The sequence below is a fragment of the Bubalus bubalis genome, chromosome 14 (assembly GCF_019923935.1).
Source record: "Bubalus bubalis isolate 160015118507 breed Murrah chromosome 14, NDDB_SH_1, whole genome shotgun sequence".
In the NCBI taxonomy this organism is placed as follows: Eukaryota; Metazoa; Chordata; class Mammalia; order Artiodactyla; family Bovidae; genus Bubalus; species Bubalus bubalis.
In genome coordinates this window covers 6,216,942-6,232,800 of record NC_059170.1, presented here as the reverse complement: position 1 = coordinate 6,232,800, position 15,859 = coordinate 6,216,942, and the positions used below count along the sequence as shown (strand labels likewise).

Here is a 15,859-nt window from a genome sequence, read left to right as displayed (position 1 = left end):
TAGCATCATTCCTTCCAAAGAAATCCCAGGGCTAAGCTCCTTCAGAATGGACTGGTTGCATCTCCTTGCAGTCCAAGGGACTCTCAAGAGTCTTCTCCAACACCACAGTTCAAAAGCATCAATTCTTCGGCACTCAGCCTTCTTCACAGTCCAACTCTCACATCCATACATGACCACAGGAAAAACCATAGCCTTGACTAGACGGAACTTTGTTGGCAAAGTAATGTTTCTGTTTTTGAATATGCTATCTAGGTTGGTCATAACTTTCCTTACAAGGAGCAAGCGTCTTTTAATTTCATGGCTGCAGTCACCATCTGTAGTGATTTTGGAGCCCAGAAAAATAAAGTCTGACACTGTTTCCACATCTATTTCCCATGAAGTGGTGGGACCGGATGCCATGATCTTCGTTTTCTGAATGTTGAGCTTTAAGCCAACTTTTTCACTCTCCTCTTTCACTTTCATCAAGAGGCTTTTGAGTTCCTCTTCACTTTCTGCCATAAGGGTGGTGTCATCTGCATATCTAAGGTTACTGATATTTCTCCCGGCAATGTTGATTCCAGTTTGTGTTTCTTCCAGTCCAGCGTTTCTCATGATGTGCTCTGCATATAAGTTAAATAAACAGGGTGACAATATACAGCCTTGACGAACTCCTTTTCCTATTTGGAACCAGTCTGTTGTTCCATGTCCAGTTCTAACTGTTGCTTCCTGACCTGCATACAAATTTCTCAAGAGGCAGATCAGATGGTCTGGTATGCCCATCTCTTTCAGAATTTTCCACAGTTTATTGTGATCCACACAGTCAAAGGCTTTGGCATAGTCAATAAAGCAGAAATAAATGTTTTTCTGGAACTCTCTTGCTTTTTCGATGATCCAGCAGATGTTGGCAGTTTGATCTCTGGTTCCTCTGCCTTTTCTAAAACCAGCTTGAACATCAGGAAGTTCACGGTTCACATATTGCTGAAGCCTGGCTTGGAGAATTTTGAGCATCACTTTACTAATGTGTGAGATGAGTGCAATTGTGCGGTAGTTTGAGCATTCTTTGGCATTACCTTTCTTTGGGATTGGAATGAAAACTGACCTTCTCCAGTCCTGTGGCCACTGCTGAGTTTTCCAAATTTGCTGGCATATTGAGTGCAGCACTTTCCCAGCATCATCTTTCAGGATTTGGAATAGTTCAACTGGAATTCCATCACCTCCACTAGCTTTGTTCATAGTGATGCTTTCTAAGGCCTACTTGACTTCACATTCCAGGATGTCTGGCTCTAGGTCAGTGATCACATCATTGTGATTATCTGGGTCGTGAGGATCTTTTTTGTACAGTTCTTCTGTGTATTCTTGCCATCTCTTCTTAATATCTTCTGCTTCTGTTAGGTCCATACCATTTCTGTCCTTTATCGAGCTCATCTTTGCATGAAATGTTCCTTTGGTATCTCTGATTTTCTTGAAGAGACCCCTAGTCTTTCCCATTCTGTTGTTTTCCTCTATTTCTTTGCATTGATCGCTGAAGAAGGCTTTCTTATCTCTTCCAGCTATTCTTTGGAACTCTGCATTCAGATGTTTATATCTTTCATTTTCTCCTTTGCTTTTCGCTTCTCTTCTTTTCACAGCTATTTGTAAGGTCTCCCCAGACAGCCATTTTGCTTTTTTGCATTTCTTTTCCATGGGGATGGTCTTGATCCCTGTCTCCTGTACAATGTCAGGAACCTCATTCCATAGTTCATCAGGCACTCTATCTATCAGATCTAGGCCCTTAAATCTATTTCTCACTTCCACTGTATAATCATAAGGGATGTGATTTAGGTCATACCTGAATGGTCTAGTGGTTTTCCCTACTTTCTTCAATTTAAGTCTGAATTTGGCAATAAGGAGTTCATGGTCTGAGCCACAGTCAGCTCCTGGTCTTGTTTTTGCTGACTGTATAGAGCTTCTCCATCTTTGGCTGCAAAGAATATAATCAGTCTGATTTCGGTGTTGACCTTCTGGTGATGTCCATGTATAGAGTCTTCTCTTGTGTTGTTGGAAGAGGGTGTTTGCTATGACCAGTGCATTCTCTTGGCAAAACTGTATTAGCCTTTTCCCTGCTTCATTCTGTATTCCAAGGCCAAATTTGCCTGTTACTCCAGGTGTTTCTTGACTTCCTACTTTTGCATGCCAGTCCCCTATAATGAAAAGGACTTCTTTTTTGGGTGTTAGTTCTAAAAGTTGGGGCATAGACTTGGATTACTGTGATATTGAATGGTTTGCCTTGGAAACGAACAGAGATCATTCCATCATTTTTGAGATTGCATCCAAGTACTGGATTTCGGACTCTTTTGTTGATCATGATGGCTGCTCCATTTCTTCTGAGTGATTCCTACCCACAGTGGTAGATATAATGGTCATCTGAGTTAAATTCACCCATTCCAGTCCATTTCAGTTCGCTGATTCCTAGAATGTCAACATTCACTCTTGCCATCTCCTGTTTGACCACTTCCAATTTGCCTTGATTCATGGACCTGATATTCCAGGTTCCTATGCAACACTGCTCTTTACAGCATCGGACCTTGCTTCTATCACCAGTCACATCCACAGCTGGGTACTGTTTTTGCTTTGGCTCCATCCCTTCATTCTTTCTGGAGTTATCTCTCCATTGATCTCCAGTAGCATACTGGGCACCTACTGACCTGGGGAGTTTCTCTTTCAGTATCCTATCATTTTGCCTTTTCATACTGTTCATGGGGTTCTCAAGGCAAGAATACTGAAGTGGTTTGCCATTCCCTTCTCCAGTGGACCACATTCTGTCAAATGTGGTCCACTGGAGAAGGGAATGGCAAAGAGAAACGCAAATCAAAACCACAGTGAGATAAACCTCACACCCATAAGGACAGCCACAGAAAATGGTAGTGTTGTCAAGGTTGTGTAGAAATTGAAATCTTTCTGTTGAAAGAAATTGCACATTTCTGTTGAAAATGTAAGATGGTGTGGCCTCTGTGGAGAACAGTATGGTGGGTTTCTAAAAAATTTAAACATAGAATTACAGTATGATCCAGCAATTTCACTGCTAAACACATACTCAAAAGAATTAAAAGCAGGCATTCAGATACTTGTACATCAATGTTCACAGCAGTATTATTCACAATAGCCAGAAGATGATAATCATACAAACGTCCATCAACAGATGAATGGATGAAAAAAATGTACAGATACAGCGGTCAGTCTTAAAAAGTAATGGGGTGCGCGTGGGAGACTGGAATTATAAAACAAGCTACAAAACAGAGGAACCTTGAAAACATTATGATAAATGAAGTAAGTGAGACACAGAAGACAAACGTGCACTGCCACGCGGTGTCTCCAATGGAAGCACAGACAGACGCAGGACAGAGGCGCACCACGGGCCTAGGACAGCGGGGTCCGTCACTGCTGCAGTTTGGGTGTGACGTGCAGAAAGGGTCTTGAAAATGGACAGTGGTGACGGGGGCATGCACCGAGAATGTATTTAAGGCCACTTTTTGTGCACAACCACATCTGTTGACAGCTGTTTATTTGAAGAGTTCAGAGATTTTTACAATACATGAGCTATTCACACTCTCTCATGATACATAACTGTGTCAATGAGAATGTTTTCCTCAGGTGCAACCAGAACCAAATCTGGAAACAAACCAGGTGCTGCTGACACAAGACTTGCACCCCAATTTTCCATTTGTTTTATTTGTTCATTATACCAGTTCAATTCCTTTTAATTTTTACTTCTAGTTATGACCTGTTTCAAACATACAGAAAAGTACAGATAATAATGTAACCCACAACTCTACTGGATATAACAAACGGCAACACTAAACACCACTGACATTATTTTTTTCCTTTGATAAGGAAAACAATTAAGTCCTTCTCACACTCCTTCCCACAGGAGAGTTAACCACTACTCTAAAATGGGACCGGATCTTTCCCAGCCATGTGGGTTTTTTGTTGTTGTTTTTTAATGGACAAAAACAATATATAGGGTAATTTGGTGTTGTGAAAATTCACATAAATCATTCTCACTGACTGCCTTTATAAATACTCTAAAATTCAAACTGACAAGTTCTACTAATGAACTTTCTTTTGTACTTTGCATATTGAGGTTCCACCTAAATCTATCAGGAACTACCTAAGTCTACTACTGAATTCTAAACTCTCAGCCAGTGTTTCTCAAGCATAACAGCATCAGGATTACTTGGGAGCTGTACAAATACAGATGCCAGAGCCCCGCTCCAGATATGTGAACTCAAATTTCCACAGGTAGGGCCTGGATATCCATTTTATATATGGTTTCTTTTTTTTAAAATCCCCTAGTGACCAGAGTTGAGATTCACAGCTCGAAGCTACTGCTTCAAACAGAACTGCAGATTGGACAAAGCAGCCAGTAAACTAAAAATGCAAAACAGAAAACAAAGATATACATATATCTGGAAGAGAGATTATATTGCTCTTTTACATAAATAATTTTAATATTATCTGGACTGGACAAAATGTTGCAATGGGGGAAGCAGCAAATGACTCAAAAAAAAAAAAAAAAATACACAAATACCATTCCCAGTGAGATGAAGAAACTGTAGCAGGCCTTCAGTCTTACCTTCAGGAAGTGGGAATTATTGTTAACATCAATCCCATAGTGTATGGTTCAGCAATAAAATCTAGGCAACATTAAGGAAAAAAAACAAAAACACTCTGAACCATGCTTAACCCTCAACATGCCAGGGAAAAACAACCATCACCATTTACCATCTGGCTCCAATGGACCCTCTAGATTTTTCTATACTTAAAGTCATTTTACAAGTAACATACAAAATAAGAGGACAACAAAAAATCATTCCATTATAGATTTTAATAAAAAAAAATAACAAACTTAACTTTTTATTCCAGGTTTGTAGTCAGGAATGAAGGCAAATATACCCAAAACAGGCAAAGACACTAAACACAGCTAACAGCTCTCCAGCTGCCACGCCTGAACCTCAGAGCACAGCCCACAGTAACGCCGCCAGGCTGCACGCCCTCTCCCGTGGGTGCCAGCCTATGGTGGTTCCGATTCTTCCTGTACTGTTATTGTCAAAACATATTACTTTTGAAAATGACTCATAACTGTTGAAGGGAGAACAGCCTTCTCCTTTGCTCCATAACTACAAAATGCTTTCATTTCCAGGTTTATAAACACCAAGAGAAGGATCAGCCTAATGATCTTTTTTTCATTATTGTATCATCAATTTCCTTCTAACACCCACACCTCCTTCTGCATGATCCAGTTATTTTGTGGATATTAAGTGGCAAGAAAATTCTGGTGGCTAAGCATCATATGCAAGAAATCTGTCATACAAATATTTTTAGAAAGTCAAAACAGGATGGTTCAGTTCTTGTAAAATACTATGTGGTAAAAGTCCTTCCTGTTGAATGACTGACCAGGAGAGAATGCACATCTCTTTTTCATATACCACAGAAACACAGTCCCCTCGCAGACTCTTGAGTCTGGGCAAACTTATCTAAGGTATCATCTGAAGACCCCCAGTCCAAGTCACATCCATACTCAATCTCCCTGTCCCCCTGAGAGGCCAGAGTGCTGCTGTCTGTCTCTCTGCATTCATCTTCCGATTGGTCTAACAAGGAAAATGTCTTCCTCCATCAGTTTTCTTTTGTTTGCCAGTAGGGATGGAAAAAGAAAAATTCTGAATTCTCACCTGGGTTCAACAAAAGCTAAAAGCAGAGTAAAAAGACAGGTGTCTCCAGTCTTCCTTTGTATCTTCTTGAAAGATAACATGATATATTAGGCAATGCAATAAGAACATCAAAGATGATGCAACAGTGACAATTATTTCACAACTATATCATCCATTGAGGGATTTCATCATTCTTCCACTTCCTTATTATTTTAGTCTTGTTTATTGCAGATTTGGGAACACATAATAGTGCTGAAATAGTATGTAGGATGACAAGCAGCAAAATGTTTCAGAACACAAGAAAATTAAGAGTCCATAATGTTAAGATTTATAAAAGGGTCCAAAGGACCCTCATGATTGTAAGACAAATTATCATTCTACTTTCAAAATTAAGTATATTTTTACCTTGTTCTTTTAAACCTCTAGAAAAAGAATAAGTCACGTAATATCATTTCTTACAGAACTAGAAAAAAGCTCAAAAATAAAAATTGGGTTCAATGGACCTTGAGCGTATAGTGAAATATAGATAGTATAATGAAAAGTAAGGTCTCCAATTTTAGTTTATTCCTACTTAAACACATCCCTGGCTCAAGTGAAGATAAGAACTCAAGAACAGGAAGAGCTACATTTATGTATTTTTACAGAAGTAGTATTTCTTTTTTTCTTTTTTTTTATTTTTTAAAATATGGAACGCTTCACGAATTTGCGTGTCATCCTTGCGCAGGGGCCATGCTAATCTTCTCTGTATCGTTCCAATTTTAGTATATGTGCTGCCGAAGCAAGCACCAGAAGTAGTATTTAAAAACCAGGGCTCCCCTGGTAGCTCAGCTGGTAAAGAATCTGCCCGTAATGCAGGAGACCCCAGTTCGATTCCTGGGTCAGGAAGTTCCTCTGGAGAAGGGATAGGCTACCCACTCCAGTATTCTTGGGCTTCCCTGGTGGCTCAGACAGTAAAGAATCCGCCTGCAACACGGGAGACCTGGGCTGGGGAGATCCCCTGGAGGAGGGCATGGCCACCCACTCCAGTATTCTTGCCTGGAGAATTCCATGGACAGAGGAGCCTGGCGGGCGACAGTCCATGGGGTCGCAAAGAGTCAGACACAACTGAGTGACTAAGCACGGCATGGTATTTAAAAAAAGAAAACTTCAAACAGTACAATTTTAAGAAGTCTGTCTTCTAACACTACCTGGACCAAGAGAAAACTAATTTTAAAGTTTGATATAACCTTCAAGATAGAAACTGCTGCTGCTGCTAAGTCGCTTCAGTAGTGTCCGACTCTGTGCGACCCCAGAGACGGCAGGCCACCAGGCTCCCCCGTCCCTGGGATTCTCCAGGCAAGAACACTGGAGTGGGTTGCCATTTCTTTCTCCAGTGCATGAAAGTGAAAAGTGAAAGTGAAGTCGCTCAGTCGTCTCCGACTCCTAGCGATCCCATGGACTGCAGCCTACCAGGCTCCTCTGTCCATGGGATTTTCCAGACAAGAGTACTGGAGTGGGTTGCCATTGCCTTCTCCAAAGACAGAAATATGCACATCCAAATATACAGAGATACACACACACACACACACACACACACACACACAGCTGGCGCCTTCATTTATTCAACTCAAACAACAGCACTATACTTGCAGTAATAGCTCTGCGTCATGGTTCCCCCGCCCATCCAATAGATTATACGCCTTCTGTTAGGTCTGCGTAAATAGATCTACCACACTCTGGTAGTCTTAGGATAAATGTATTCATTTATTATATTTAACCATTTCCCTAAGAATGGCCATATGAGGCTAGCTCCTGTTTTTCCCTATCACAGACACTGTAGCTATGACCATCTTACTCCTAACACCTCAACACTGAGTAAGTCATCTTTTATTAGTACAAGCCATAGAAGGGAAAAGAAAAGAAAGGAACAGAATAGATAGAACAGAAAAGAACCGCTTTCCCAACTCAGGACCTTTGCACAAGCTGCTCCCTCTGCTGGGAATGTACTTGTCCTGTTCTCTTATTCATCTTCATCCTGAGCTTAAATGGCTCGTCCCTCAGGGCACCATCAGTACTCCAACCTAAACAAGACCCTCTATGCTCTCGTGATACGTGCTACTTTCATCCAAGCATTCGCTGCACTTCTCGATGGCACTCCAATCAACCAAGCTCCACACGGGGAGGGGCACTGCCGCTGTTTACCTGCAGGGATGGCCAAGCTCAGGGCCTGTTGTCAAGGGGTCAGACTACACCTGTCTTACAGATGGAAACTGCTGGCTTTATTGGCTATGCTCTAGAGAAGATGAACTGATCCACCACACAATCACAAGTGCTAAAATTATCAAGAACAAAACAGACTATTTTCAATGAGAACTTCCAACGCAGCCAGGCTGTGGGCAGACAGGCTCCTCGGGCCCTGTTGGCAGAGGCCTAAACAGGTACCATCTTCCTGGTGGGGAACCTGGCCACATACATTACCAGGCAATTCCACTTTGAGGACTATGGCTCACAAAAATAACCACAGACATACACAAAGGTTTCATGACAACAATGTTCTTCACTACCTATTTTATAACAGGAAAAATTGCAAACAACCCAAAAATCAAGCCTCTTTTGTTGAAAAACTAAACTGGTATGCTCACACAGTGGAGCACTCTGCAGCCCTTGAAGATGGCTTAAAGGCATGCTGAATTTGAGTCCTCCATGGAATTTTAAGTAAATAGCATCAACACATCATAATAAGCACTTCAGTGGGGGAAAAAAAAAAGGTTATTGTACAATACCATCCCATTTTTGTGAAATAGATAGGAGTGTGTGCTTACTTACATATGCCCTGATATACACAAAAATGTTTACAATGACTACCTACAAGTGGGAAATTTATTTTTTCTTTTTTTGAAGTTAAAAATTGTTATAGTTTACAGGCATTCCTTGTTAAGAACAAAAAATTAAAGCTATCTTTTAAAACTGTCTTTCTTCCTTGCCCTGCTGCCCACTCTCCGGAGGGCCTGGGAGACCAGCGACAGCTCAGTCAGGTGGAAAGCCAAGTGTGTTTCACTTACAACTTCAAAGAAAATGTCATTTCTGAAGCACTGTTTGGGCCAGTCTTTGCACCATTTCTTAAGGGAACTGTCTCTACTTCAAATCACACAGAACTAGAAAACAGGCAAAGAGGAGGAAACAAGGGCACAAATGATGCCCATGACTCCCATCCAAGCTGCCTACAGAAGTCAGATGAGCTGAGGAAAGGGCGTCCGCTGCTCCAGCCTCTGCCCTCAGGCTTGAGGCAACCAACTGCTCCAGTGGGCGATGGGTCACTCTAAGGCTCTGACAGGCACTTTCCCTTTGCAGCAATACAGTGAGTTCAAACTTCCAAGCAGGATTCAAAGGCCGAAAACTGCCTAAGAAGCACTGACAATATTTAGGACCTGTGATTCCCAAACCCTGACTGTTTCAGTTACTCTAAGAGCTTGTTAAAAAGGAAAAAATAAAATAAAAAGTCAGACTTCCCTGGCAGTTCAGTGGCTAAGACTCTGTGCTCCCAATGCAGGTGGCACGGGTTCAATTCCTGGTTAGGGAACTAAGATCCCACATGCCATGTGGCATGGCCAGGAAAAAAAAGAAAAAAAAAGCCAGATTCATGGGTCTTAGCCTACTGCATTAGAATCTAGAATCGTGTGGGTTAGGCCAAGGAATTTTTTTTTTTAATTCTCAAGTGATTCCGAAGCAGACGGCCCACATACCAGTGTTCAGTAATCATTTAACAACTGCTGGCTAGAAGGAACCAAGAAATACCTACTCCATCTGATTCCAATTAGATTAGCACCAAAGTCAACTCAACAAATGCAATGCCTCCAAAAATGACTCAGATTTCACAACCTTCAGTACTTTAACAAATTTCACCACTAAGGGCCTCATCCTTTCACTTCAATAAATCCTCCTAAGTTATAGCCCATTCCTTTCTATTTGGTCCTCAGTGAACTCTGGAAATAGAACATCTCTGTTAAAATGTGTGATTGCGCTCAAGCTGAAAATGCACCGAAACAAAAGAAAAATAAAACCTTCCCATGCAGCTAGCCACGAACCACAGAGCACTGCCCTGAGCTGGGTCACCCTAGAGGACAGCTGGACACAACAGACCTCTGCAAGCACCCCGCCAAAGGCCCCCCAACTTCATACCTATCACCCATTTGGCTCAACGTTCTGTGCAAGATCTTCTGATTGTTTGAGAAGTTGTTTCTCGAGCAAGAAAAGTCAAATGCTTCCAAGGGATATGTTCAGGAGGCATTTCCCGCTGTGATAAACAGAACCATGAAATCACAACGTTTTCTACTCAGTGGGCTCTCCTGGACCTTTGGTGATCCAACTGCTTTATCAGAGCCAGCCACTAACGCTCTGGCCGCTCAATAGCATGGAGTCATTTTAGTGATGACTTAGTGATGTTCTAAGACCTATATTCCTATTTAGTCACAACATCCTATACCTATCATGATCATTTTAAAACACAGCCCCCAGGGGAGTCCCCTGGGGGTCCAGTGGACGGGGCTCCACAGTCTCACTGCCCAGGGCCTGGGCTGGACCCCTGGTTGGGGAACAGTCCCACAAGCTGCACGCTGTAACCAAAAATAAAAAAAATAAGTCCCCAATTCTTTGATACTCCTCTCATCCACAAGTGGGGTTCTCAACATTGTGAACGTACCAATGGTCACTGACCTGTACACTTACAACGGTTAAAACTATGAAATTATGTGAATTTTGTCTCAATACAAAAATAAATCAATAAATAAAAGTGAGCTCCTGTAGCCCCTTCTTGAGTCTGGGCTCCCTGACTGTTTGACCTACAAGATACAGCAGAAGTGGTGCTGGGCTGAATTCTAAGCCGGGGCCCTGAGACGCTGGCAGCGGCTTCCACCTCCTGTCTTCCAGAACGCGCCCTCCTGGGACCGAGCCACCATACCGTGAGGGTGTATAGAGAGTCTCTGCTCAGGCCACAGGGGAGGGGAACTGAGGTCGCGGGACCGAGGCCCCCTCTTTGATCGCAGACGACAGCACAGCCAACTGGCTAGAGCGCCGCCTTGGACCAGACCCTCCAGCCCCGCAGCGCCACATCGGCGTGAGCTGCGCAGCAGAAATGAGGTCTCCATGCCACTCTCTCCCTGGACCGCAGGCTTGTGAGCAGGATAAAGGCCTGGAGGTATCTAAGCCACGAAGTCTTGGGACAGTTCGTTAAGCACAAATGGTTAACAGGCATTTCAAGATAATAAAGAAAACATCTGGTCAAAATGGCTTCAGAAAATCCCCTAACCTGATACCATAAAACAGATTCCGACAAGAATAATGTTCAACATGGAAGAGTTCATCGCATGCTCTTCACCACTCAAGTGAGTCACAATCTTTCTAACATGTTCAGAACTACGCCGCTGAGTGCACAAGAAGGAACCCGACTTTCCTGCTGAAGTTTCTGAGGTGGGTGGAGGGGCAAAAAGGCAAGAAACCTACAGGGCACCAGAACTTGTACGTTATCTAACAACAAATATTAAGCACAGCTCTCAATGCATCCTCTTAGAAAAACCAACCTGAAGCGATGTCTTCCTACCACCCTCCCGCTCCACCCCAACCCCCAGGGGCCCCAGCTCGGGCTTCGCCTCACCTCCAGCCTCTCAGAGGGGGGCTCGCTCTGCAGGATCCTCAGGGCTTTCGCAGCAGCATCATGTTTTGCAGCCTGTCTCGTCTTTCCTTTCCCATTAAATTGCTGTCCTCCCACAGAAAGTTCAACTTGATAAAGTAAAGGTGGGACTGGAAATGGGTAAAAGTACCTAAAAATAGAAGGGGATGAGGAAAATTAGTCTCAGATAAGTCACCATACCATCTCTGACAAATTCCAGGTATTTCCTTCATCACAGGTCCTAATTACAGCAGTGTTTGCTCACCAATAATGAGTCCTCATCAGCACATCCAGAGATTTCATACGTTTATGCTAGATTAGAACTGCCACACAGTATGAGCAAATACTGTTTACATTTCACAAAATAAACTGACTTACAAATTACATGAGTTCAATGTATAAAGCTAACCCATACTTACAAAATCTAAACTGGATTAGACTTTGGTTAGGAAAGAAAACTTAACTTGCTCTACTTTCTCATACCTGAAATTCACTTTCATGTCTCCAGAAAAGAATGGGAATTTTTTAACCAAAGTCTTTTAGTCTTTATCTTGTCTGACATAAATATAGCTATTTCTTCTTTCTTTCAGTTTCCATTTGTATGGAATATCTTTTTCTCTGCCTTCACCTTTGAATTTGTGTGTTCCTGAAACTGCAGAGTCTCTTATAGACTGCATACAATTGGGTCTTTTGTTTCTTTAAATTCAGTCGTCCACTCTTGTGTCTTTCAATTAGACAATTGGATCCATTTATATTTAAAGTAACTATTGATTAGACCCGCATTTCTAGAAATCCCAACAGCCTAGAGCCTAGCAGAGGCTGGTTTCTATTTTTAAAATGGCTTTGGCCTCCACCTCACTCCCACCCCAAAGTAGGGCAGGGAAATGAAGACCTCCAGTTTGATCATCAATCTCTCCACTAGTGTCTTAAGACCTGGAGCAGAAGGTTTTAAATGCATGGCACTTTCAGGTTTCAACTAATGCTGCACTGCACCTGTATACCAAGGCTATTTACAAAGCACATAAGTAAGTTCAAATGTAAAGAAGTACCCAGTAAACACTAATCAAGAAATCGATGAGGGCTGAGAACTGTGGTGTCACAGGAATTATGTTCAAGTATGACTCAGCTGCACAAAGCAGTTACACGCGGGTGACCTTTAACCAGACTGCTTGGGGCACGAGCTGCACTGCCTGTGAGGAATGTGCCCAAGACCTTTCCAATGACAGGAGTTCAAAGAGCATCAAAATGCAGTTCCAGTGACAGCAGGACAATTCAGACAGACGGCACCCTTTGGCAGGCAAAGAGGGCCAGACCATTATGCACGCTACAATCCATACATCTCACCATTCTACATGAAAGAGCAAATATATTTTCACCTGGATTTAAAACAAAACAGACACGTACCTTGGGGGATAAGCACCTCCTCTCATGTTGTAGTTATAAGTGGACTGCATCCGAGAGTAAGGGTCGACAGGCTTATACATTGGTTTTTTCCCAAGTTTCATGCACAGTGCATTTAGCTCTACAGTAGGGGTTATGCTTTCTGCAACACAGAATCAAAACAAGAACTTTTTTTCCTGATATGAGAATGACACTGACTAAAATCAAAAAGAATAGCATGCTTTCTACTAATGGACTCATGATGCATTTCATGAAAGGCTCTAAGTACTTCACTGCTAGGCATCAGGTCAGGAAATCCAAGAATCTGCTGTGATTTCTAGGTATTAATACACAATCAACAGCACAAAATATACGGTAACAGCTATTGAGGAGCAGCAATGTAACACAAGATGTTAGCAGTGAGAATCAGCTGTCAGAAAAAGGTTCCAATGCACATCAAATTTCATGATTAAAAGATCCCACAGGACTGTCCAAATCATTTGTTTGGCAGTACTCAACCAATATAACTCTGGTTGTACTGACTGACTGCCTTACACTTAGAAGGACGTCCATACACATTATTTCATAGGACAATGCATTTATTCAGTACTAACTGGAGGCAAAGCACTGTGCTGAGCTTGAGAAACACAATTCTTGTCCCAGAGGAGTCCAGAGAACACAAGACACACTTCAAGAACTCTGATACAACATTATGTGTGCTGTAAGGAAAGGTGCAGAATCGCCGAGGAGAAGACTGTAAATTCTATCTGGAGAAGTCAGATGACATCCACAAAATACTTAGATGTTTTCTTTCTTAATATTTATAATGGGATTTGATTTGTGGTAATACTTGTTAGAAAAATGAGTTCTGTTTCCATATACAACAGGAACGAGTATATCTTAGGTTATCTCAAAATTATCAATTTTAGAAAATACTCATCATTCTTCCTTCTCTTTTTTCCCCTCTAAGTTCATCCAATTCATAAACCTTTAAAAATCATTGTAAAAGAAAACCAACCTGGAAAGATTAGCATCAGTGCACAATCACATTTAAAATCAACAGCTTCATATCAAACACAGAACAACACTAGCAATGGCAAAGTTCAACTGAAATGCACACAAAAATCCACTTGAAAATGCATCTTTAGGATGTAGGTAGAGGAAAATAAAAATGACTTGATTCTGTACCATAACTGGTTTCACTAATCTAGTGCATAAATCAAACTTATAAGAATATCTTTAAGTCTGCAAAGTCAAGGGTCACATAAGTAATTAGGCTCTCTCTTTTTCTTTCTTAGCTAACATATGAACTATACTTTTTACACAATTCAAATAGTTGTGTTTTAAGTAAGAGCAGCTCTGACCCATAAAATTTATCTGCAGCAGAGGATAAATGTCGGAGAAGGCAATGGCACCCCACTCCGGTACTTTTGCCTAGAAAATCTCATGGACGGAGGAGCCTGGTAGGCTGCAGTCCATGGGGTCGCTAGAGTTGGACATGACCGAGCAACTTCACTTTCACTTTCCACTTTCATGCACTGGAGAAGGAAATGGCAACCCACTCCAGTGTTCTTGCCTGGAGAATCCCAGGGACAGGGGAGCCTGGTAGGCTGCCATCTATGGGGTCGCACAGACTCGGACACGACTGAAGTGACTTAGCAGCAGCAGCAGAGGATAAATGTGAAGCAAAGATCCCACAGAGAAAGCAAAAGGACAAGAAAGGCATGGCCGAGGCCTTCCCAGATCATTCCTGCGTGCGAAGGGCCTGGGTGACTTCACACACTTGAGGGGCGACTCTCCTCAAACAGCCACTGCTACCTACAGCTGCCAGGCCGGTGGTCCCCAAGCTTTCACAGGACACTCCTCTTTAACAGTATTCTCCCCAACTGGGACCCTTGCCTGAAGAGGTTCTATTAATCTGAATTTAAGAAATAAATATCTATTTTCTCATTCTTGCTAATTATCAAGAGACATAAAACTGACAATTGGGGTTACGATCAACATATTATAATCAATATTAACACACAAAGTTGAAGTGATTTTAGTTAAAACCCACATTCTCATAATCTATAGAACCCTTATCAAAAGAAAAAAAAATTCCTTTCATTAAGCTTTTCTGAAAGTCTCCGAAATCGTTTGGTGACATTCCCCACCTCCCGTGACCACCTCTCCAGATCATCAGGCATCGAGGGGCTGAAGACTGGGAACCACTGCTTTCGAGTAAGGTTAAGATTCCTAAAAGATAAGCATTTGCCACTGGTAGTGCAGACTCTGTGCTTTCAAAATCAACAAGTTAGTTAAGAAAGAACTCATATACACACTAAACGGATACCTCTAGACACACTTTTGAAAGGAACCTGTCTTGGCCCACGCATAATACCTGGATTTCTTCCTTCGCTACGAAAAGGGCGGACTATAGGTTTAGGAAATTTTGCTCCTTCCAAAGCTTTGGCAGCAGCTGTGTGTTGGGCCTTTTTAATACTAGTTCCTTCAGCTTCCCAGTGCTGATCTCCAAGTGTTAGCTGTACTGTAAACACCTACAAATGAAAATTGTGAGCTCTCAATTCAGGAAACCTGATGTTGACTAAAATATGTCACTTGGACCTTGAACATAATTTACGGTCATGGTTTAAAAGGCCTGGTCATCATCTTTGTAATTTATCCCTTCACCCGCTTTTCACTGTTTCTAGAAACATGAAAAGATACATACATCATCGACTTGTACTGCACAGCACTCCATGAAAAAACATCTTTTGAAAGATGGGTATAAGTACAGAAATTAAAAACTGTTCTCTTATATATTAAAATATTAAATGTTAATTATCTGGAAGCCATCCAAATAAAAATTGTCTTCCCATTTCTTCTCATGGAAGAAATTTAGCAAGCTTAATTTAGACACATAATAGTACCTCATACAAATGAAGACAGCATTTGTTGTAATTTGTTCACTGATTCTTGTCTGAAAATACAATCTCATTAGGCCAAAACCTCAAATGAATTTGGGAATGTCATTCAGGTAGTACAATGCTACCTTTTACTTTTCTAAGACTGTACTATTCAGACACTGCCCCCTCTTTCAGAAGATGAGATTCACTGCAAGCGAAGATCTAACATTTCTGAACTCAATTCTAAGGAGGCATTCAAAAGAGCTAATTTTGCCCTTAACAAC

The 15,859-nt window shown here is 41.7% G+C and overlaps 1 protein-coding gene and 1 non-coding gene across 11 annotated transcripts in view; both read right to left on the bottom strand.

Annotated features, from left to right (window-relative positions):
* Nucleotides 1–15,859, bottom strand: part of STAU1 (staufen double-stranded RNA binding protein 1) — a 62,632-nt gene that overhangs the window by 23,398 nt on the left and 23,375 nt on the right. For 5 of the 10 annotated variants that reach the window (XM_025263319.3, XM_045162590.1, XM_045162591.1 and 2 more), the window contains 3 exons: nt 15,071–15,227; nt 12,715–12,853; nt 11,296–11,461 (listed from right to left, as the gene is read on the bottom strand). In XM_025263319.3, the coding sequence (XP_025119104.1) occupies nt 11,296–11,461; nt 12,715–12,815 (267 nt within the window). In that variant the 5' untranslated portion in view covers nt 12,816–12,853; nt 15,071–15,227. The remainder of the gene's footprint in view (nt 1–11,295; nt 11,462–12,714; nt 12,854–15,070; nt 15,228–15,859) is intronic. The other 5 variants (XM_025263320.3, XM_025263321.3, XM_025263318.3 and 2 more) reach the window with 1 other exon arrangement.
* On the bottom strand, nt 6,346–6,452 carry LOC123464914. Its single transcript, XR_006640017.1, has one exon. It is a non-coding gene; the product is annotated as a U6 spliceosomal RNA (small nuclear RNA).